At 47.7% G+C, this 22,627-nt stretch overlaps 1 protein-coding gene across 1 annotated transcript in view; it reads left to right on the top strand.

The window, feature by feature from the left end:
* LOC147708872 (uncharacterized) overlaps positions 1 to 22,627 on the top strand; it is a 303,609-nt gene that overhangs the window by 115,687 nt on the left and 165,295 nt on the right. The window contains exon 2 of the mRNA XM_086925792.1: positions 11,828 to 12,081. Coding sequence (XP_086781918.1) covers positions 11,828 to 12,081 — 254 coding nt within the window. The remainder of the gene's footprint in view (positions 1 to 11,827; positions 12,082 to 22,627) is intronic.

Here is a 22,627-nt window from a genome sequence, read left to right as displayed (position 1 = left end):
TATTTGGGACATTCTGCGAATGGCCAAGTTTTCAGATGAATGTATTGTGTTGACCAATAACAACCGAATGCATGTGTGCATTGTCAATTTAAATAAATATGGAAAAATACTAGCTGCAGCATTGCCTTCTGCTTGTCGCAAAAATAAATGTGGATAAATACAGAAAAAATGCCCAAAAAATAAATATGGATAAATACAGATGGAAACGGCAAAAAAATAAATACCATAAAATCGGGAGCCCTAATTATAATCAAATAGTATCTAATTCAAGTATAAAAAAATGGAGACAAAAAAAATCGACAAACAGAACCAGAATCTTGGCCAAGCAAATCCAAAACAAGAGTGACGCTTCAGCGACCTTACCAAACCAAAGTCTCCAACCTCCACCTGCCAAGCTCTGGGTTGACCTTACGGTCTTCTTAAGAAACTTACACCAAAGAAGATCTCATTCAGGACCTGCCACCGCCTGGAGGGTCAGATCGGGAAAACTGTAGAAACAAGTTGGTCTGCAAAGACAAAGGGTCTCCTTGTGCAGTGTACCTTCTCAGTAGATTCCTGCCCTCCATCAAGACTGTTCCTTCAGATGGCCACGTCTCCAATGAGTTCCTGTTTGGGTGCCAATTTGTAGAAATTAGCCTTTTTAGGGGCCTACTGGGGCAGGGGTTCACCCTTATCTGTCCACTGGTCTGTAAACCAACAAAATAAAGATTGGCACGGAAGCTGGAATATCAAATAGCAAGTTTATTAACACTCATGAGTGGGACTACATCAGTACAACACCCTTGGGCACTGTATGAGGTAGTACAAGGAATACAGAAACCATGGTGCTTATATACCCAGTTTGTTGCTGGGTAAGCATGGAGACTCAAAGAGGAGGTACAGGCATATACAAAAATAGTTATTGACTAACATGGGCAGACAGAAATCACTTGGTCAGCAAAGTGGGAGGGGAGACAGAACTGCTTCATCAGTTGGAATAGCCTGACCTTTACAGTCTAGAACAGGCGCATTCTAGCAGCTACATGCTTTCTGAGCATGCACAGTGCTCTGGCTCAGTACTGAATAAGTTAACTACAGTTGATGACTCAAGTGGAATAGAAAGGAATGCAACAGTGAAGACAGAAGAATCACATGGCTAACACATGGCTAATGCAAATGGATGCCACAAACAAAATGGCTTCAGCTTATGCTAACAGTAATTTCTGCGCTTTCCACAGTTGGAGCGTGGCCCGGAGATGGCGGTGGTATTCATCTATGGTTGCGAAGTGTATCAGGATGTCGTCGCTGACGGTTAACACTCCGCTGAGTTCTGACAGTACTTCCCGGATGGCGTTCTGAAACATTTCTGCCGCTGACGAGAGGCCAAAATGTAATCTTTTGTAACGGCGTAACCCTATGAGGGTCGAGAAGGTCATAATATACCGGATCTCCTCGGCTAGCTTCAACTGATGGTGCCTTGCACTGAGGTCTAGCCTGGAGAACCAGCTGGATCCATTTAGATCAGCCAGAATGTCGTCTACGGTAGTTGTCAGGTGTCTTTTGTGCTTGATCTCTTGGTTGGGTAGACGCATAATGATACATAGCCTGATTTTGCCAGGCTGCTTTGGTCTCTCCGCGATGACCATGGGAGAGACCCAGGGCATCAGCCCGGTGGCCTTCTCGATGACCTCTTTTTCTTCCAGGTTCTGGAGTTATCCTCAACAAGTGGTCTGAGGTGGAATGGTATGCGCCTGTGTCTTAAGGCAACTGGCTTCACGGCTTTGTCTATGTGTAGTTTGATCGGGGGTCACTTTAGGGATCCTAGTCCTTCGAACAGTTGCACAAATAGTTCTAGGACATCTTCGGTCTGCAGGGTCTTGATGGTGTTAGCAAATGTGGATGATATACTAATAATGCTTGACCGAAATTAATCATGTCTTTTGATACTTCTTGATTTGTCCTCCGCCTTTGATACGGTCAAGCATGACAACCTTCTATCCCTATTGGAAAAAAGGATGGGCCTCTCGGGCACTGTGTTGCAATGGTTCTCCTGCTTCCTGAATAACAGATCTCAAAGAATCAAGATGAAGAATTTACTCTAGCCGCTATTCAATGTCACACTTTGTGTGCCTCAGGGATCTGCCCTTTTACCCATTCTTTTCAACCTCCTAATGGAGCATTTGGCACATGCATTGAAATCAGCGAACATTCTATATCACCTGTATGCGGATGACACCCAGTTTTATCTGAAAATCATCTCGCCAGATGACTTCATTGCCCTCAACACTACTCTGATGAACACGCAAAGTTGGCTCACTAACAACCACCTGATGTTGAATACCAAAAAAACTGAATTCATTCTCATCTCACCTCCTAACCCCGCTCCAAAGATAGACCTCTGGTTAAAATATCTAACTTCCTTTGACTGTGTCCCCCTTATCATTGACTCTGCAAAATCCCTAGGAATCTCCAATGACAAACATTTGAATATGCAGTCACACATCTCTATTGCCACCAAGGGAGCTAATCACAAGATGAGCATATTAAGGAAACTCAAACCCTTCCTCCCTCAGGCAGATCTAAAAATTGCAGTACAAGCCTTGATACTCCCAAGATTAGACTATGGAAGCACCACCCTCTGTGGCCTCCCTAAATACAAGTTGGCTCCGCTGAGAGCAGCACTGAATGCTGCGGCTAGACTGGTATCAGGAACCAAAAGAAACAGTCACATCTCACCAACCTTGAAAGCACTGAATTGGTTGCCTTATGAGGCAAGAATACACCTTAAAGTGGGGGGCATGACGCGCAAATCAATTCAGAACAATACACCCAGTTACTTGGCGCTAAAGCTGGAAAAATCTGGAGGCTGTAGAGAACTACGAAGTGCGAGCACTTTCCTTCTGAACCCCAATCCTTTCATAAGAAGAGAACAGGCTGTAGAGCTTTCTCAGGGATCGCACCCAAGATTGGGACCTCTTTACCTCCACTCCTACGTGGAATCACCTCCTTTACTGCTTTCAATAAGGAAGTAAAAAGACTACTAATGAACAAATTCATGTCCTAAGTTTTAATTATTGGATGTCACTGAGTGTAAGATTTTTTATCACAGCCCTTTTTGCTCTATATTTGTATGCAGCCTATCGCTTAGTTGGCTGTGGGTCCGCCTGATCATCTATACTTTTTATATATCTACTTTTAATCGTTATCTATACTACTAGTATAAAGAGAGAACAGAAACCTTTTGGCAAGGTAAACTCGGGAACCACAGCGCCAATCCACACACCCAATACATTGATGGAATCCTCAGGGTGTGTAGATGGACATAGGCGACTTAAAATAAAAATAAAACCCACCACCACCAGCAACAGGTCGACCGCAGAAGCTGGAGCAAGATCACAGCCGACCAGCTCGCCGCTTCCCTGAGCCAGCACCCTCCCGCCAGCTCAGCGAACCCCAGCCAGGCCGCTGACAACCTCACGAAGTGGATCAGCAACTGCGCGGACGAACTCGCCCCACTGAGGACCCCGCCCAGCAGACCCGGCAGCAAGAAGGCCCCGTGGTTCACCGACGAACTCAAGAGCTCCAAGAAGAACTGCCGAGCCCTCGAGAAAGCCTGGACAAGGGAGCCAACACCGGACAACATGACCACCCTCAAGCTTGCCACCCGGAAGCATCACCAACTGATCCGCGACACCAAGAAAACTGCATTCAAGGACCGGTTGGATAACAACGCACACAACAGCAAGGAACTCTTCAACATCGTGAAAGAGCTCTCCAACCCCAACGCCGGAAACAACGACATCACCCCATCGCAAGAACTCTGCAACTCCCTCGCCTCCTACTTCCACAACAAGATCGCGGACATACACAATAGCTTCAACACCCAACCGGCGAACGCCACGTCCAACTCGACCGAACCACCTCCCCCCACCACCACCCTCCGCGCCTGGACTCCGATCTGCACTGAAGAAACCGTCCGCATGATGAACTCCATCCACTCCGGATCTCCGACCGACCCCTGCCCTCACCACGTCTTCAACAAGGCAGACGCCGTCATCGCACCCCACCTGCGGGACATCATCAAAACCTCCTTCACCACCGCCACCTTCCCTGAGAGCTGGAAGCATGCCGAACTCAGCGCTCTACTCAAGAAACCAACAGCGGACCCCACCGAACTCAAGAATTACCGCCCCATCTCGCTGCTCCCGTTCCCAGCCAAAGTCATCGAGAAGACCGTCAACAAGCAGCTGGCCGCCTTCCTCGAGACGAACGGATCCCTCGACCCCTCACAGTCTGGCTTCCGAGCCAACCACAGCACCGAGACCGCCCTCATCGCTGCCACCGATGACATCCGAACCCTGATGGACAATGGAGAAACAGCGGCCCTCATCCTACTAGACCTCTCCGCGGCCTTCGACACCGTCTGCCACCGCACCCTAGTGCAGCGGCTCAGCAACGTCGGAATCCAGGAGAAGGCGCTGGAATGGATCATCTCCTTCCTCGACGGAAGAACACAGAGAGTCCGTCTACCACCGTACAAGTCAGAGGCCACCAAAGTCATCTGCGGCGTCCCTCAAGGATCCTCGCTGAGCCCAACCCTCTTCAACGTCTACATGAGCCCCCTCGCGGCCATCGCACACCAACACAACCTCAACATAATCTCCTACGCCGACGACACCCAGCTGATCCTCTCCCTGACCAACGACCCCGCCGCCGCCAGAGCCAACCTGCACGAAGGGATGAAAGAGGTAGCCGAGTGGATGTCGACCAGCCGCCTGAAGCTGAACTCGGACAAGACGGAAGTCCTCATCCTGGGATCCTCGCCCTCCGCCTGGGACGACTCCTGGTGGCCCCCCGCCCTGGGCACCGCACCCAAACCGACAGACCACGCACGCAACCTGGGCTTCATCCTGGACTCCTCCCTCTCCATGACCAAGCAAGTCAACGCCGTCTCCTCGTCATGCTTCAACACCCTGCGCATGCTACGGAAGATCTTCCGGTGGATCCCCACCGAGACCAGGAAGACTGTCACCCAGGCACTCGTCACCAGCCGTCTGGACTACGGCAAGGCCCTCTACGCCGGAACCACCGCCAAGCTCCAGAAGAGACTCCAACGGATCCAGAACGCCTCAGCCAGACTCATCCTCGACATCCCACGACACAGCCACATCTCCGGACACCTAAAAGACCTGCACTGGCTCCCGGTCAACAAGAGAATCACCTTCCGTCTCCTTACCCACGCACACAAAGCTCTTCACGACCAAGGCCCGAGCTACCTCAACAACCGCATCAACTTCTACGCTCCCAAACGACACCTCCGACAACAGGAGGAAGGTCCTTCTCCTACCTGGCCGCCAAGACCTGGAACTCCCACCCAACCAACCTGCGCCTGACCCAAGACCACCTCGCCTTCAGGAAGAAGCTCAAGACCTGGCTGTTCGGGTAGCAGCAGCACACCCCCCCCCCCCTAGCGCCTTGAGACCCTCCAGGTAAGTAGAGCGCTCTATAAATGCCTGTGATTGACTGATTGATTGAAATTAAAAAATTAAAATTTACAAACAAAGTAGTCCCCTAAAACTAGCGCCGGCCGCGACGTAGCGCTGACCGTGACCTACACCTGCGTGATGACGACAGGCGGGGAGGAGCGGTGACGAGCGGCGAGGAGTGGCGGTGAAGTCCGGAGCTCGGGGAGGAGCGGCGGCTCAGGTAAGGCGAGGCGGACGGCGGGAGGCGGGATGCGGGAGGCGGTCCGGGCAATGTTGGGGCGGGCGAGGCCCAGGAGTGGCGGTGAAGTCCGGAGCGCGGCTGAGGTAAGGCAGAGGTGGGAGGCAGGCGGGCGGGAGGTGGGAGGCAGGCGGGAGGCAGGCGGGGGGCGGGTGGGCGGGAGGCGGTATAGGCAATGTCGGGGCGGGCGGGCGGGGGCCCGGCCGGGACTGCACAAAAGACCAAAATGCTGCCCCCAGCCCCCTTCTGCCCCGGGCAACGCCGGGGCGGGCTGCTAGTAATTTATAATATGTATGTTTAATAGCACAATCTCCTAACGTTCAGTAACTGTCTAGTGTACAATGCCCTGCAGAATCTCGGTCCTCTATGTTTGTTATGCATATATTTTATATTTTTATTTCTATTTTACAAATTGCAAATTTGAATGTGTGTATACCACCTCATCTATTTATGTCCTTTTATTGTAAAGTGCTCTGATACCCTTGTGGGTCACGTTCACGCTATATAAAACTCTATAAATAAAACTGAGTCTCTGTACACTGTCCTTAGGGTGTCATCTTTGCACAGTGTGTCCTTACCAAACAGCAGTATGTCATTCTGGAAGCACATGACAATCCTCTGCATAATGCATGGGAAGGCAACAGCAGCAGGTCATCCCGGGTTGCATTCAACAGAACTGATATGCCCCAAATGGCTTAATGAAAGATGTGAGAGCTTGTAGTCAGGGTGCAGTACAACCTGGGACGATTCTGAGAATAGAACAGCACAGAAGGTTAACTAGCTTACCCAGCTGCTCTCAAAATTTCACTTACACCTTTACCTTCTGCCTTGGATGAAGTACCAACCAGTGCTAAACAGATAGAATCTTGATTGATTCAATCACAACCACTTGTCTAATTCTCTTTTCAGTGGTTCTTTAATGAAATATGCTATTGGCCGCACCTTGTGTCCATGGGTACAGCACCCACTTAAGCCTAATTTTGTACTAGAATTCCTGCAAGAATTCCAATTTATCAGAAAAAAATTCTGGATAACTCACAGCTAACCTCATCAGAGGGGGAGTTATAAACCATAAGAGCAGGATCTGCTACATTAGCATTTAAAATAACACCCAGTTCCTTCTATTATCTCCACCCTAGTAGGTTTGAGCTCCTTTTTGCAAGGTATTCCTTCCCTGAAGCAGATCACCCTTGAAAGATATCTCTGAACATACCTAAAAGTGGGGTATTGTCTGTATTATAACCTCCGGGATTAATGTCTACGACTTCTAGCAAATAGTTATCTTTCCCATACTTCTCAAAGAACAGCTCCTGTCTATTAACATGACAGTAAAGAAGAATCTGCATATACATGTATACTCTGCACATCTAATACAATCTTACCTGAAGCTAGTTTAAAATTAACATTGTCTCAATTTTAAAAACAGAACTCTCGGAATCGTCTATTAATGTTTCTACAGTATTAACACTCTTGTTGTTCAACTCAACAAAGTCTAACAAAATTTTCTCTTTTGCCACACTTTCTACAATTTACTACCCCAGCAAGATAAGTGGGATTGTTAGCAAGGCGCCACCATTGATTCATTAGACGGACTTGGTTAGAATTGCCTCCTAGGTCTGCTTTGGTTTGGAGCTACTATTAAGGTTTACTTTACTTGAATCTTCTGGTCCTTTTACCATACACATTTGTTTAACAGAGGTTTCCATTTCATTTGACACAGTCCTCTGTATGTTCTATTGCATAGGCAATATCATTGGCATTTTTCAGATAAGGATTGTAGACTAACAGCTTCTCCTGTATGCTAGGGTTGTTGGTGCAACGTGCAAGTTAGTCTCAAAACAGAGTCACACAGCTCACCAAACTCACATGCATTTTTCATTTTTATTTTTGGACCCAAATAAAAACGACTGTGCCTTTTCTAAGACAACATTGTTGTTGTCTCTGATTTATATCTATATGGTAAATTGATATATCAAGTTGAGCCTCTCCACCCTCACTGCCTCTTTTCACATCATCTAGAATAGTTTCATATCATTTCCTGCCTTCAGTACCACGGTTGTGGAGGAGGAAATGTTGTTTCCTGAGAGTATAAACATTCCCCCCATATACTGATATTAAATAAGACTCAACAAGTTTGATCCAAGCCTTTCAGTTTAACAGTGGATCACAAGCTTCATGAAAGAACGGTGGTGACTGTGACAACTTTGCAGCTGACATTATTAGTGAAAGTAAAGAACTGGTAACCTGGCTACAGGGTTCAGTTCAATAAATATATAGTAAGGGATTGCCAACAAAAATAGCTAATTCCTCAATATTTCTGGAGAGTAAAAAACACAGAGATCATTGATCACATATCTAGAGTGTCTATCTCAAGAGAATTTAGGCTGAGGGATCAAGTGAACATCTCCTTTCGGGACCCTTGTGCTGAGTAACAAGTGCACCACTTAGTGTGCAAGGGAATTTCCTGAGGCAAAGTCCTTTGTCCCAACAGGGGCTTCACAAAGCAGAATGAAGGCCTGCGTGCTGAGGGGCTCAACTCCTGACAAAAACACACAGATCCCAATTCACAAAGGGAATCTTACACTAAAGTCTAATCTCTGGCTCAGGCCTGATGAAGTGAATTCAATGGGCTGGAATGCAGTTTTTACAAAAGGAAAATTCGGAACGTGTGATAAATGGTAGAGGAGGTCCTGAAAATCGGTTTGGGCAGGGAAAAGGGTGTGGCCGGACACTACATCATATCCCAGCACAGTTTGCACCTTTGCATCATGGAACATGCAGTCCACAATTTGCGCTCCCCTCAGTGTTGACTGTAGTGTCTGCCTGCTGGAGAGTACAGCCCGGGTACAGAGAGTACAGTCCAAGCCAGCGATTCCGGCCCGACTGCGTAAGTAAAGATACGACTCGTAAATGACCTCTGTGAATACCAAAAATCGTAAAGTTAGGCTTTTGTCTCAGATTGCCGTTGTGAATCGGGCCATGCATTCCAGATTAGACAGCCATACAGGCCTGAAGCATTGATTGACCGGCGCTCAACTACATTGACTAATTTCTCTAAGACTGTACTGGGTATTTAATTTTAATCAAACGTGACTCAGTTATTGAAACCTAGCGTTCTAGTCTTGTGTCAGTTATGTATATCAGTCCATGTGCATGAATAGATATATGTTTTAAATTCTATAGAGCTCAATTATCTGCACTATTAATGTATGCAAGCAATATTATTTGGCAATCACACAATTATATTTGCTTCACATCAGATTACTGTAGGAAGGTGGATATCTGACTATGGTTACCCCCAACTTTTTGCCTGGTGTTTTGCTGGTTTTTCGACTTAGTTGACCTGGGACCCTGCTATTCAGGACCCCAGGCCTACTGCTCTCTCTGTAAAATGGATTCTATGTACTCTAGGTACATATCTAATTGGTACTGGCCACCTTATTAGTCCCTGTACAGCATACCTTAGGTATACAGGGCATAGGTGTACCCAGGGCCTACCAGGGGCTGCAGCATGTATTATGCCACCCATGGCTGGCCACCCAAATCTGACACAACTGGCTGCACGACAGCTGGGGCAAGGTGGTGTAAACACCCTTTGCTGTAGATATAGTATCCCTATATCTAACCCTAAAAATGGACACATGTATTCCTATCAGTCACTCCTATGGCAGGCCTTAACAATCCTGAAGGCAGAGTGCTTGGAATTATGTGAGATGGTGCTCTGGCATGAGCTGAGCCCATCTGCAGCTTGCGGAACCAAGTCCTAATAGCTGTTCCATGATAACGCGTACCATATACTCTTAAGTGCATTATAATCCTCGCGGTTATTTGCCAACTTTGGTATCGCTTTATCAAAACATGTCGAGTAAGGTGTCATACGAATTGGAATACTATTCCCTCGCCAATTCTGGCGACGGGGTTAGCATTCCCCCCTTCTAGAGGGACACGACATGTATGTAACTGTGAACCCCGGTTAAAGTTAACTCGAGCCTCAGCATGACAAAATGGATGCTGCCACCACAGACACAAGTCTGACCTCCTGCTGCTGGGAGTCCTTCCAGCGAGGAGAGCTCGGACAAAGGGTTTCCTGTCCGGGGCGGTGCTAGCACCATCCCAGACAGGGTTTTGTCTATCCCAGGTAGGCAGGGCTGAGAGGAAGGTGACTGCAAGTGGCACCCCGGTGCTCACTATGCATATGCCAGCTCAAACCAGTTCCAGGGGCACCCCAGCCCCTGAGCTGGGGAAAGTCCGGACAAGGGAGAGGGGTGTAACCACCCCCCTCCTGGTCCCACCCATGGGCAGGACCTAGTCGCGTGCCAGCCCCTTTTCTTAGGATAAAGGTAGGAGCGGGCCCCCTTCCCAAATTAGATCATCTTGAATCTTGAACTACTTTCCACGAAAGGAACTCTTGACTTTCTTTGAAGACTCTCCTTTGTGGCTAAGGAGTAGCCACCCTGCACCCGCAGGCACCACCTAAGCATCGCGGTTTCCTGCACGTCCATCCTCCGGATCAAGACTGACCAGCTCGACGAGACCCGGATTCCCTGGCATCTCTGACCTCTACCTGCATCACCAGCCCAGCTGAGATTCGTGGGTGTGACGAGACTTGAGGGACCGGCCATCTTCAGAAACTGCACGACGCTTACCCAGCACGACCGCCGAGGGATCCTCGAGTGAGTGCACTGGGGTTTGAGAAGCCCCAACCCTGAGCAGCTCCAGCACCATAGTCCAGCCCTCCAGCATCCACGAGATCTGCGTGGGGCCCTTCTGCTCTTTGCTGCTCACCGCGTTGTCCGGTCACTTGCCCGTTGGTAGTGGCCCTCCTGACGACGCACCACGACGATTTCACCGCTGGTCTGGTTGCTCCAGACTGGCCCTTGCTCCCTTCCAAAAGAGGAGCCCCCCGGACCCTCCTGGTCCACTCCAGACGCCATCTTGACTCCACCGCGTGGGCTTGCCTTTGCCAAGGTTTGTTGCCCCCATCTTGGGTCCAGCATCGCCGACAGCAGACAGCTCGTACCTCCAGCCTGGTCGCCGACAACGCCTCCTAGCCCGTGTGACTGCAGAGTCCAGCGCCGCCCACTCACCTGGTCGAGGTGACTTCATCCGGTGCCATCCTGGTGCCCTCACAATCACTGGCTAGTGATTAAGAACTGAGTCCCCTCTGCTTTCAGGTCGTCTCCATCACCGATCCAGGCTTGGATCACACCGAACATTTTCACTGGTCGCCTGCCAGTAACTTCTTCTTTCAGGCTCCATAGACTACAATGAGGATTCCCGACGTCTTTTGAACCCTATGCAGCCGAAGCCCCTGGGCTAGGTAACCCGAGCATTTCGGTGCTCCAACGCAGGTTCACTATCCAAGTGTCCAGATCCTTTTTCGTTTTAAGTCTACCTAGTCGGATTCGTCCGGAAACAGTAACTTTAGAAATACTAGCCTCCATAGACTTTGTCCCGCATCCTGCGTGAGAGTGCACACTCTGCTCCCGATCTCCCTAGGCCTCCTGCTCCTAACCTTAGTGTTTGGTAGTGTAGTCCTAGTGATCCTAAAGCCTCTGGATCTTGTTACTTACCTGCTAGTATTTCGCATTCCACTTTTAGTGTATATAGTTTTTCGTGCCCCTCGGGCATTTGTGTAAATTGTGCAACTTGAAGTATTTTCGTAAGAGTTTTGTATTGTGCTTAGCTCCCTGACTCATAAAGAGTTCAGGGTAGATTTGTTATAAATAAATATCCTTTATTTTCATAACAACTTGTGTGGTGTCTTTTCACTTGGTGTTCAAGGGGTATATGTGATGGTAAAACAGCTGGCTTAACACGCCCTCTAGAGTTTAGCCTAAAGACTGCTTTTGTCCACGCTACTAGGATAGCTGGTCTATAAGGTTGACTTACAACCAATCATCAATAAGGGTCGTTTGGTATGATACACAGTGATCACTAGAATAGTGAGCACTATATATCAGGCCAACTTCTCACAATTACTACTTATGCCTACCCTGTTTGCCATCCTCTCATGTTTTTTGCTCATAGTTACACACAATGTTTATTTTTCTCTGTGTGTTATTATCTCTTTTTTGTCTTTAAGCCTCAGTTAATCTCACCGTTGTTGTAAATCCTGTTTCAGGGACGAACCCAACACATACATTCCACAGTCTGGAACAGGAACCCGCAGACACAGATGTTGGCTCCGGAGTAGCAGTTCAGGAAATCCCATCAACTACATCCGTAGATGTCCTGCATGACGATGATCATTTCTCCACCAGAGACCAAGGACCCTTTGTTACTCACACCACATCAGATTTCGAGGATCAGAATCTGCACCACAAGATGGTGGAAGCTGTTGGTTCACAAACACCACCCAGCACAGCGCAGAACCCGGTACAGTATATTGTTATCTATTTGGTAAACAACAAAGAGGACCACACAATACTTTTAAGAACAGAACACACGTCATAGTTATTAGCTGATCACTGGAATTATTTGCTTATTGTGCTACGGTTCATGAATAACACTAATTAAGTTCCTGTTCAAATGATAGCACTTTTTTTTCTAATAAAGTCAATTTTAAAGCACTTCTGGCAGACTGGGAACTATGTAATCCCCTAAGGATTTTGTTGCTCCTCAACTGGACTTGACCAACAATTTTCAATGCAAATTGCATTGAAAATAGCAAAGGACATTAGTCTTACAATACAAATATTAAAACGAAACCTTGAAGGATTATTAAAGGTTTCAATCATTTCAGAAGGGATATAAATGGTTAGAATCAAACAGTTTGTCTTCTAAATGAAATAATTGCATTAAGCTCAGAGTAAAATGCATATAATAAAATAGCAGAACAAAATATAGTTAATCGCAAATAAAATAAGGGCCTGATTTAGATCTTGGCAGATGGGTTACTCCGTCACAACTTGTGACAGATATTGCGATACCGAAATATAAATTCCATAGGATATAATGTAACCTGTTCGCCAAGATCTCAATGAGGCCCTAAGACATACATCAGAGGTCAAACCGACATAGTGTTGCCTCCTAGGTATCAGGGGAGAGTGAGCCCACCAGCTTCAAGAAATTGCTGCTTTCCTATTGCAAAGTAGAGTGAAAAACATGCATGAATACAATTGTACAAGATAAAAACAAAAGGAGGGCCGGGGAGATTTAGAGACCAGCAGGTATTCACTCCCAACTAGTAAATCATTACATAATGAAATACCTGAGTCTGACACCAAGAGAAAATTAGAAACCTAGATAATATAGAAGCAATGCTTTTTTTGGCTGAAATCCATCACCCACCAGAGGTGGCATGCTTCATCATAGGGATTCTCCTGACACCGTAACAACAAATCACGGTGTGGGCTACAACTCCCTCTCTTATCAGGAGATCTTCCACTGTTTTAATATATGGTAGAAAACCCTATGGAAATAACAGGGCGGTGAGACTAGCCGGGTGTGCAAAATGTGAAAACTGTGATTAAAACTAACAAGAGCTGGAGGGCGTGGCTTAGAAGGTGGCTGACAGGGTGTGCTGAATTTGAGCTCCCAGCCAGCCCGCCTGCATTATCCTGAGGCATCCTCCCATCTTCTGGTGCCAGAGACCCCCAAATTGCCTCTGATTTAGTGACACATCCTCTTGGGCAGGGTATGAGGCCATTGTGATTGTGTCTAGAGGCAGAGAAGCCAACAGAAGTGCAGCTGCGGGGAAGAGCAGCATGAGCACCTGAGAGGTCCGGAAAGCCACAGGGGAATAGGACTTGCCCCCTGCTCACGTGCTGGCTGCGACAGAAGGTTTTCAATGGCTGCTTGGAGAGTGGCGCACGGAGATAGTGTCTGGTCTTGGCCATTTGACCGCCTGCTGGTAGGGCCGCTTATCGGTAGTACAGTTTGCCGGCCCCCGGGAGTGCTCAGTGTGTGAGGTCTGGCCCGAGCATCCTCCTCATTGAGCCAGCGGCCTCGATCTCCTGCGAACAGACCTTCATCTGCTGTGCTTTAGCGGCATCCCCTTCCTCCTTGTTCTCCTTCCCCAGAGTGTGCCCACCCAGTGACAGCCAAGGCCCGCTCACTTTGTGACGCGGAACAGTTTGGCAGTGTGACCTTGGGGTCTACAATCTGCCCTGGAGTGTCTCCCAGCCTGATGTTGGCATGGCCAGACAAGATGCGCTGGCTACCCTGCTGTGTTCTGACAGAGCTGGGTGCTCTGCACTTCCTCAACTGCACCATGCAAGTACATTGTCCCTCCCACGCCCATGAGTTGGAATTTATGCCTGATTGTGCCAATACACGGGACTGCCAGATGCATCCCTGAAAAAACTGGGGTCCTGCAGCCGATCTAGGGAGTACCATCCATCCATCTTGACATTCCTGGGGGGAAACATCCTAAACAACGAAAATCAAAAAACGACTTACCTGAACAACGAAGTCTGAACAACGAAGAATCACATACCACGAAGTCCAGAACCACGATTTGCGGAACAACGACTTAAAACATTTAAAATGTTCAGAATGAATTTACCTTTTAGAGCCAGTAGATGGCACTGTTGGTTAGCATTTCACTGTGGTAAAGCCTTTCTCTTCTCGACGCGAGTAAAAACTCTATGGCTGACATTTGAAACGGCATCAAAGAAAAGCAAGCATGGAATTCTCTAATATTGAAAGGTAGGTCATTTGTTTGATTAAACGATTTTTAAAATAATTATGAGTATTATTTAAAAAAGAAAGAGGTTTAACATTTGTATTTAATTTGAAGAAAAATCACTTTAACATATAAACACGCAAATAAGGGATTATTGGGGGGGGGGGTGTGGGGGGTTTCCCCCCCACAAATAAAGACTAATTAAAGGAATTTCGTTGTACTGGAAGTCGTTGAAAAAAAAAGTCGTTGTAAAGAAAAGATCGTTGTTTAAACTTTAGTGGTTTAGGAGGTCGTGGTTCAGGCAGTCGCGGTTCAGGAAGTAGTAATTTAATCATACAACCCTCCTTCCTCCACCTGAAATCCTGGCAGCTTCTGAAGTGCTGGTTGAAACTGCTGTCAGTGGCCCTCCTACCTGCTTTGCCTTGTCCTGAGTCCCCTTAGGGTGCCTGTGTAGGATGATGGCTCTCGACTAGGAAGGACATGTTTGCACTGCTTGTGGAACCTCTGGTGGGGGGGCAGACAGAAGAGACATAGTTTTGACCTATTTGAGATATGCAGCGGAGAAGCAGCCTGGACCCAGAGATGGTCTGTGCTGAAGCGCTCCCTATCCTGAGGGGACTCAAGTTATACTGCCTCTGAAGGAAGAGCGCACGAGGGAGGAGAGTGCTGCGGTGCTTCGTGACTCTGGTGGTGTACTAACATATTGGAAGGCACCACTTTGGTCACCCCTGCTACAAGGTCCTGTCATAGGCAGGGATATAGCTCCCCTTGGACCCAACAAACTTAAATGGACTAATGTACTGCCACTGGCCCTTCTGGGGGCAGTCGGGTGACACAGGAGGTAGCCTCCAGGAACTCCAGGGCCCTACCAGCACCCAAAAGTACTTGTGGTGATCGAGGCCATAAATGCCAATGTCCAGGCCAAGATCGACCCTGTCACTCTGGACGTGAACCCTGGATGTGGAGATCCGGTGGCAGGAGAGGGAAAAGGCCAGAGCATTTGTTGAGGCATTTACCGTGGCGATGTCAGCGGACAGTGGATCAGAGGTGGTGGAAGACACTCCAAAGTTGGACAATAATTTACCTCCCCCACTTTGTTTATCCCACAAATGGTTGCTAATGCGCTACCTGTTATGTTTGGTTCAGTCTGGCCTACTGGGAGAAGACCCAGATGGGTGTCTTGCCTCACCGTGTTCCGAGTGGGTGGGAGGAGTGAGCTGAGATGGACATCACCAAGACTGCCTGAGATGCTGCACTGGTAAATGTGTCTGTTCTCTTGTGGGAATGTCGGTTCCTTGAAATGAGTGAGGAGCATTCGGGGGCTGGAAGAGAGCTTGGGGCTGGAGTATGGGCCCTGTGATCTCTCCCCCACACCTTCTCTCTCTCTCTTTGTCCTTCTCTGGGACTGATTCTCATCTTCTTTGATATTTCTAATCTATTCTTGTTTGACTTTGGGAGGGGGTGGGTGTCTTCTTCCTTGATTATTTTATTCTGCAGTAGTTAAGATAGTAATTGGGTGTTCTGGGCTTTGTGGGCGGGCGCCAGACCTCTCTTGCCTCAGACATGAGTAGTTGTCCAGTTGTCATGCATTCCCACGCCCATTGGAGGCAGCAGGGGTTAGAAAGTGGGGTGGATAGGGTTTGAGGCTGGATTATTTTGGAGGGTTCAGTTAGTTTATGTTCATTTAGGAGGGGGCACATATGGACACACCACACCTTCCAGGATGGTAGACAGTTCTGTTGGTGCAGCACAGCTGGCACTGTATCACACAGGATAGGATGTCAGACATCCCACACCTTACTATAATATCCTGGAATGTCAATAGGTTGGGCAGTAAGGTGAAACGAGGCATGACGTCAACCACTTTGATCAGTGTCAATGCACCAGCTAACCTTCAGCAGCCAGTACTGATCAGGTGGCAGCACTAATCTTGGCGGCTGGCATGATCATCCATGTTGTGGACGGGGAGTTCAACAATGTAATGCTCTAGGCCTTGGACTGCTCGAGCCATGACTGCCTGGGGGAGTCACATCTTTGGGTAGATTTGTGCACTCCCTGGGCCTCTGCAATTTTTGGAGATGTCATCATCCAATGAGAAGGGAGTACTCCTACTGTTCTGGGTTACATAAGGTTTTCTCTTGGCTAGATCTGGTGCTTGCAGGAGAGACGAACGCTGTTCACCAAGCGTAATACCTAGTTCGAGGCCTGTTGTATCACTTCCCCCTTTGGATTATGACAAAGGGGAGAGGCCATCCTCAGGAGCTAGTTGGTGGGGGTTCTGGGTTCGCAGATTATTACTAGCCACTCAGCATAGTCTTTACGATGTGGGAGACAAAGCGGGCAAGTTGCTGGCCTTGCTTAGTAAATGTGAGACAGTGTCCCACTGGATTCATAGCATCATAGATGGGATGGTTCACCGCCACTCGACTGATGTAGCAATTCCAGATGCCTTTGCTGGCTACCATGCCTCGTTACATAAGGCCCACCCGTTGCCGGACGTCCCACAAATGGAAGAGTACTTGGCTACAGAGGACCTGCTGGTGGTGCCCTCTGAAGACCGGATGGCACTGAATAATAATATCACCCTAGAAGTCACGGCCACCATCTCAAAACTGATAATGGGAAAGACACCAGGGCCAAATGGCATCCTGGAGCAGGTTTTTAGATGCCCACTTGCTTAATCCTTTGAAGGATGCATGAGACCATGGAGCTCCACAGCTGGATCTACATGTGCGACTATTATCATGATTCATAAGCAGAGTAAGCCTGAAACTGACTGCGGATCCTACCATCCATCTCTCGGATGAATATCAAAGTGAAAGTGCTGGCCACCATTCTAGCCTCAAGACTCCTAACAGTGATTATCCTGCTCAGTCACAGAGACCAGCCCGACTTCACGCCGGGTAGGTCTAAGAGACTTAACCTTCGACGCCTCCATAACTATGTTGGAGGTCGCTCAGTGAGAAGACCCCCTTATTTTCCAAGCATTGGACGAGAAAAAGCAGTTTGATTGCTATACACTGGCCTTTTCTCCGCCAGACGATCTGTGAATTTGGTTTCAGCCCTCTTTCGACAGTGAATCTCCTCCTTGCTGTACCAGGCAGCTATGGCAGTGGTCCAAGTGAACGGGGTCCTCCGCTCTGCTTTTTCCTTTGAACTCCACCTGACTTCCTCGCGTGCCTCAGGTGGTGACCGAAGGTTTTCAATATCTTGGAGAGTGATAGACTTTCCAGGATTAAGTGGAAAGGTGGCGTGGTCTACCCCTCACACTGCTGGGTAGAGCAGCCTTTTATATAATGATTATGTTCCCAAAACTATTATATGCCATGCAGAATACCTGTTCCCTGAGGCTGTGTTTGTCAACTAGGAGAGCGATCTGCGCTCCCTGTTATGGTGTGGCAAGCACCCTAGAACAGCCCTCTCTGCTCTTCAGCGTAACCCCTATAACATGGACGTTAGGGCCTACTATTGGACAAGACACCTGGTGGCAGTGAATGACTGGGCGTTCGCCCCTCACGACCATTCCACCTATGGGCTCGAACGCAACCAATTTACTAGCCACTCTTATCTTCACTTCCTGTAGAGGGAAAGAGAGTTCGACGATTGTTGCCAGCTACCCAGGTGGCTATAGAGGCCTGGCAAAGGGCCACTGGTCATATAGGCGGGATGGGTAAGGTTACACAAGAGAATTGCTCTTGGAGGGTGCGTGGTTGAAAGAGATTGGGAAACTTCAAGATTTTGGAGGTTGGGACTTCCTGGTGATCGCACGCTTAAATCTCCTTAAAGGGGGTCGAGCTGATGCCGTTTGCACCTCTCCGGCTCCATTAGTCTGTGCACTGCCTGGCAGGCGGCGGGGGGCATAGAGAGGCTGGACTCCAAGATGGCTGCCTGCTGCTTTTGGCTTTGCCAGTGCTTCGGCTGCAATTTTGAAGGCATTGGCGAAGTCTGTACTGACAGTGTTGGGCAGCGACTAGAGAGCTGACGTTGGGTCAGCAGAGGAGATGGAGCGGGAGAGAGAAACACAGGGCGGCAGCAGTGCTCGAGCCGGCAGTACAGTGTGGGAGCAAACGCGAGCGGACAGGAAGTTGAGAGAACAATATCGAAGCAGACAGTGTAGTGTGGCTGTAAGTATAGAGGATGACCGGGGAGGTGGGGGTTAAGGAGAGAGAGAGAGAGAGAGAGAGAGAGAGAGAGAGAAGGAATAAGAAGGTAGGCGTGGATTCTCATCGAGTATTAAAGCTCAGATGCCACAGAAACACGAACAAAGATAAATAGCTCCCTGGCATCAGCAGTAGAAGGATACAATCACCCAAATAAAAAAACACAGTAAACTCAAAATGCTTCCGGAGTGGAACAAACACAAGGACAGGAAAAACAGGAATTGAATCAAAAGCTGGGAATTAAAATAGACACGAAAGTAATTCAGTCATGACCAAGGAGGACGCTAAAACTCCTTTTAAGTACATGTTAACTAATAGTTGTGAGGTTGTTTATGACAGGCAGGTAAAGTTGTCTGCAGCAAGTCGATAAAAAAAGCTTAATTGCCAACATATCGTGTGTGTGGGGTGGGGGGCAGGATGTGGGATTCCCTCAATTACATGGGGCACGCCCCCGTGCAAATGAAGGAACACCAGCTGCTGATAGCGCTGGCGCTTTATGTGCCAGTGCTATTGGTAATACAGAAGGGGCTTCAGTAGTGTCTGCAGCCCCTTCTGAAAAACGGCCCGAAGTCTCCCTGGTGCTCCTCCCCTTCCTAATCCTATCTATCATCCTTGTTGGAGATGGGTTCCGCCCATTTAGTACGCCCACATTTTTTTGCTTTTTTATCATGTGCTTTTGGACCTTTATTGTGGGTCAATCTGTTTTCCAGAGTCTCTTGCCCAGTAATTTCCTGATAATTTAAACTGCACGTATTTACCTCCAGTGTCCTCCTTTTAAGATAAGACGGCTGCGACGCAGCTAGGGTAAGTGGCATTGAGTTGGTTACACATGAACACATGTTTACACAGTGGGTGCACAGGTATAGCTTCACAAGAGGGACTACAGTTGTGTGCAGCCTGGTAGCTGCACAAAGGTAACCTGCCTGTGCAGGGCCGGACTGGCTACCGGGTATTTTGGCATTCTGCAGAGCTGGGGGCTGATTTTGTTGATGGGGACCTGCGTGGGCTGAACGAAATTCGTTTTGCATTGTTGATTTCGAAGCACACACAGGTCTCAATCTACGAAATTAGCCCCCACCGCAGTGACATCAGCCCCCAGCTCTGCAGGATGCCAAAATGCCCGGTAGCCAGTCCGGCCCTGTGCCTGTGGCAGTTTTAAACTGCCCATTTGGCCTGTCAAATTACCCCTTTATGAGGCCTAAACCTGCCTTTTAAATATTAACCCCTTCCAGGCTGATGACGAGCTGGGCTCGTCATGGCGTAGCCTCCTCGCACGCTGATGACGAGCCCAGCTCGTCACGTAAAGTGCGTTTTCGCAAATCTCAGCGTGCGAGCGGAATAACGCTAGCGCGCATGAGGTTAATAAGTCAGGCCTCTGTAGGCCTTATTGCTACTCAACGTAGATTGACGATATATAAAAGTCGAGCGCTGAACATGTCTGTCTTTACAGTAAAATATCCCCCAGAACAATTGCCACTGTAGCAAGACTGATTGGTGCCATAGGGATTCATTGGGCTACACTGTTGCATGTATTAAATGCTACATTTGGATTGGTAGCAGCTAGAAACATACTTCTTACACTCTTCTGAATTGTAATTCAATGCCCTCCTTAATATTTGTCAGGAGGGATGAAAAAGTGCTGAAAGATCTGCACATCTGAGTGGATCTCCTGGATGACTTTGCAGGATCTGTTGAATCAGGGCGGGAACTCCCATGCATGTGTAATACTTGGGAAGAACACATACAATGTACAAGAATGGACATAGCCATTACTAATTATACCCTTCTGAAAGGGAAACGTTGTCATGCAGCAATGTGAAATGTTTTCTCACTTGTCTTCTTTAGATAACTTGTCACACGCTTGTAAACACCTGACTACCATTGTTAGATAACTGGGATTTAAATGTATTTATGCAAGCATAATTTAGTTGTCTGCCAAGGTGTTTCTTTTTCAAAAGGTGCTTTGCATCCTTCGACAAACATTGAATTTTTATTTAGCGAGTCACTGATGCTTGCTCTTCAGTTCACATAAACAGGATCTCTTCTCCAGCTTCAAAGATACACGCCCATTACATTGTATCATTAAATGATAATTACATTACAAACACGAGGTCTTATCTTTCATGAAAACCCCTTAACATGTTTTAGTGAATAATTGTCATTCAATTTTGTATGCTCCTCTGTTCTAACCGCGCTTCCCATTATAAAGGTCAAGGTTACAATTTTTTCCCTTTAGATTAAAAAGCACATAGACTGACTTGTGTTTAAAACAACTGTTCCTGTGCAACAAGGAAACAACTTAAATGTTTCCAAACTTAGGGGGTGATCACAAAGGCGGACGGACTTAAGTATGTCCGCCATCGTCCCAGGAATTGGGACCGGCCGCCAATGTGGCAGCGGTCCTGCACATGTAATTACAATGCGACCGCCACTGTGAGAGTCGCCTTGTGCATGTTTACCATTGCGGGAGGCGCTGCTGGCTGCAGCACCCGCCGCAATGATAAAAAATGCATGTTGTGCATTTCCCTTCACTACATGGCAGGCACCGGTGCCTGCCACCTGGTGCAGGAAAAGGTAGGGGGTACCTAGGTGCCCCCCAAGTGCCCCCCAAGTGCAAAACAAAAGTCCCCCTGCACAAGGGGGGGGCACGCAACGGGCTCCCAAAGTCAGTCTCCGCCAACCTTTGAGTGGAAAGGCTGGCGGAATGCAGCATCCTAATGTGGCGGACAGTGCCTGCTAGGCACCGCCACCATTTTAGGTATGCTGGCCGGGTCCGACAGGCAATCGTAACCATTGCCTGTGTTGGACACGTGGCGGCCAGGCTTTCCGTCCGCCAGCACTCTGCCCGACATCCTTATCTGGCTGGCGGAGAATAGCCACACAATGGCGGTGAACCCACTACCGGCAGGCTGCCGGTGGCGGGTTCACCGCCATCGTACTAAGGCCCTTATGAATAAATTACTCACCAGGCTTCACTGTTGCATGCTGATAATTGTAGCTCAGGTATCTCTGCTGAAGATTTACAGTTGAAGGCATGTAGGGACCGCTTTCAATTAGCTTATATTCATGCTACACATTGCTCAGCAACGCTTTCAGAGGACTGCGGACTGTCCTCTCATTACTGGAGGTTCATATTCTTTTACAGTCTATTTAGTTCCGACATTTCATTTAGATAATCAATGACTGTTAAATTTCAAAATTAGGTATTCTTTTTTTCATCAAGTTGACTTTTAGATCTCCATCTCTTGGGCTCGGTTGTATGACTCTCAATACTGTCCATTGAAAACCTTTCTCAGTATGGCCTTTATTTATTTATTTAATGGTTAACTTGGGGCGGTTTACTGTTCTTGTTTTGATATGCGTTTTATGTTGGCCAATTCTCTGCTTGATTTCCTGGTAGTTTTACCATTATGACATAGACAACATTTTTTGTCCTACAGTTCTAAAAGTTATTAATTTTCCATTGTATCTGATGTTTTGGGAAAACTGAACCTTCAATTTTTCGACCACTGGCCGTACAATTTCCCCATTTGAAAATGTCATTCGAAGGGTTTTATGTTCCATTATGATCTCACAACTCCTTTATTTAAAATGTTTATTTTAAAAATTCCACTTTAAGCAAGTTGGCATTTTCTTGCCTCGGAGTTTCCAGTTGCCTGAGCTGGTGATGTCTTTCTGACTGGGAAATTCGTATTGTAGCCAGACAGGGCTCAAAAGGACCTTAGAAGGTAGTGGGCCTTTCTGACAGGATGTCTGAGCAGGACATGTACCCTGTTCTGATTACACTTCAAAGGGACTTTCCCTAGCACACACAAAGTGATCTGACACCAGCCTTATGTTTCACTAGCCAGGCTGGAGCCAAACTTAGAGGAGAACTGGCCTTAACCAGTTTGAGGGTCAGGCAATGGGGTGTCTCCTATTCACAGGCAGGACTGGGAGTAAAATAGTCATCTCCAAACATGGAAAAGAGGAAGAGTTGGGACCTGGACTGCGACAACAGAGGTATGACGTTACAACGCATACATTCACAACACATGCCATCACAACGCAACTTTTACAACGCAGGATCCATTACAACACAAGCCATTACAACGCATGCCATTACAACGCAGATGCTATTACAACGCATGCAATT

This window comes from Lissotriton vulgaris, chromosome 6 (assembly GCF_964263255.1).
Source record: "Lissotriton vulgaris chromosome 6, aLisVul1.2, whole genome shotgun sequence".
In the NCBI taxonomy this organism is placed as follows: domain Eukaryota; kingdom Metazoa; phylum Chordata; class Amphibia; order Caudata; family Salamandridae; genus Lissotriton; species Lissotriton vulgaris.
Note: the sequence above shows the minus strand (reverse complement) of the source record. Positions and strands in the feature narration are given on the sequence as shown.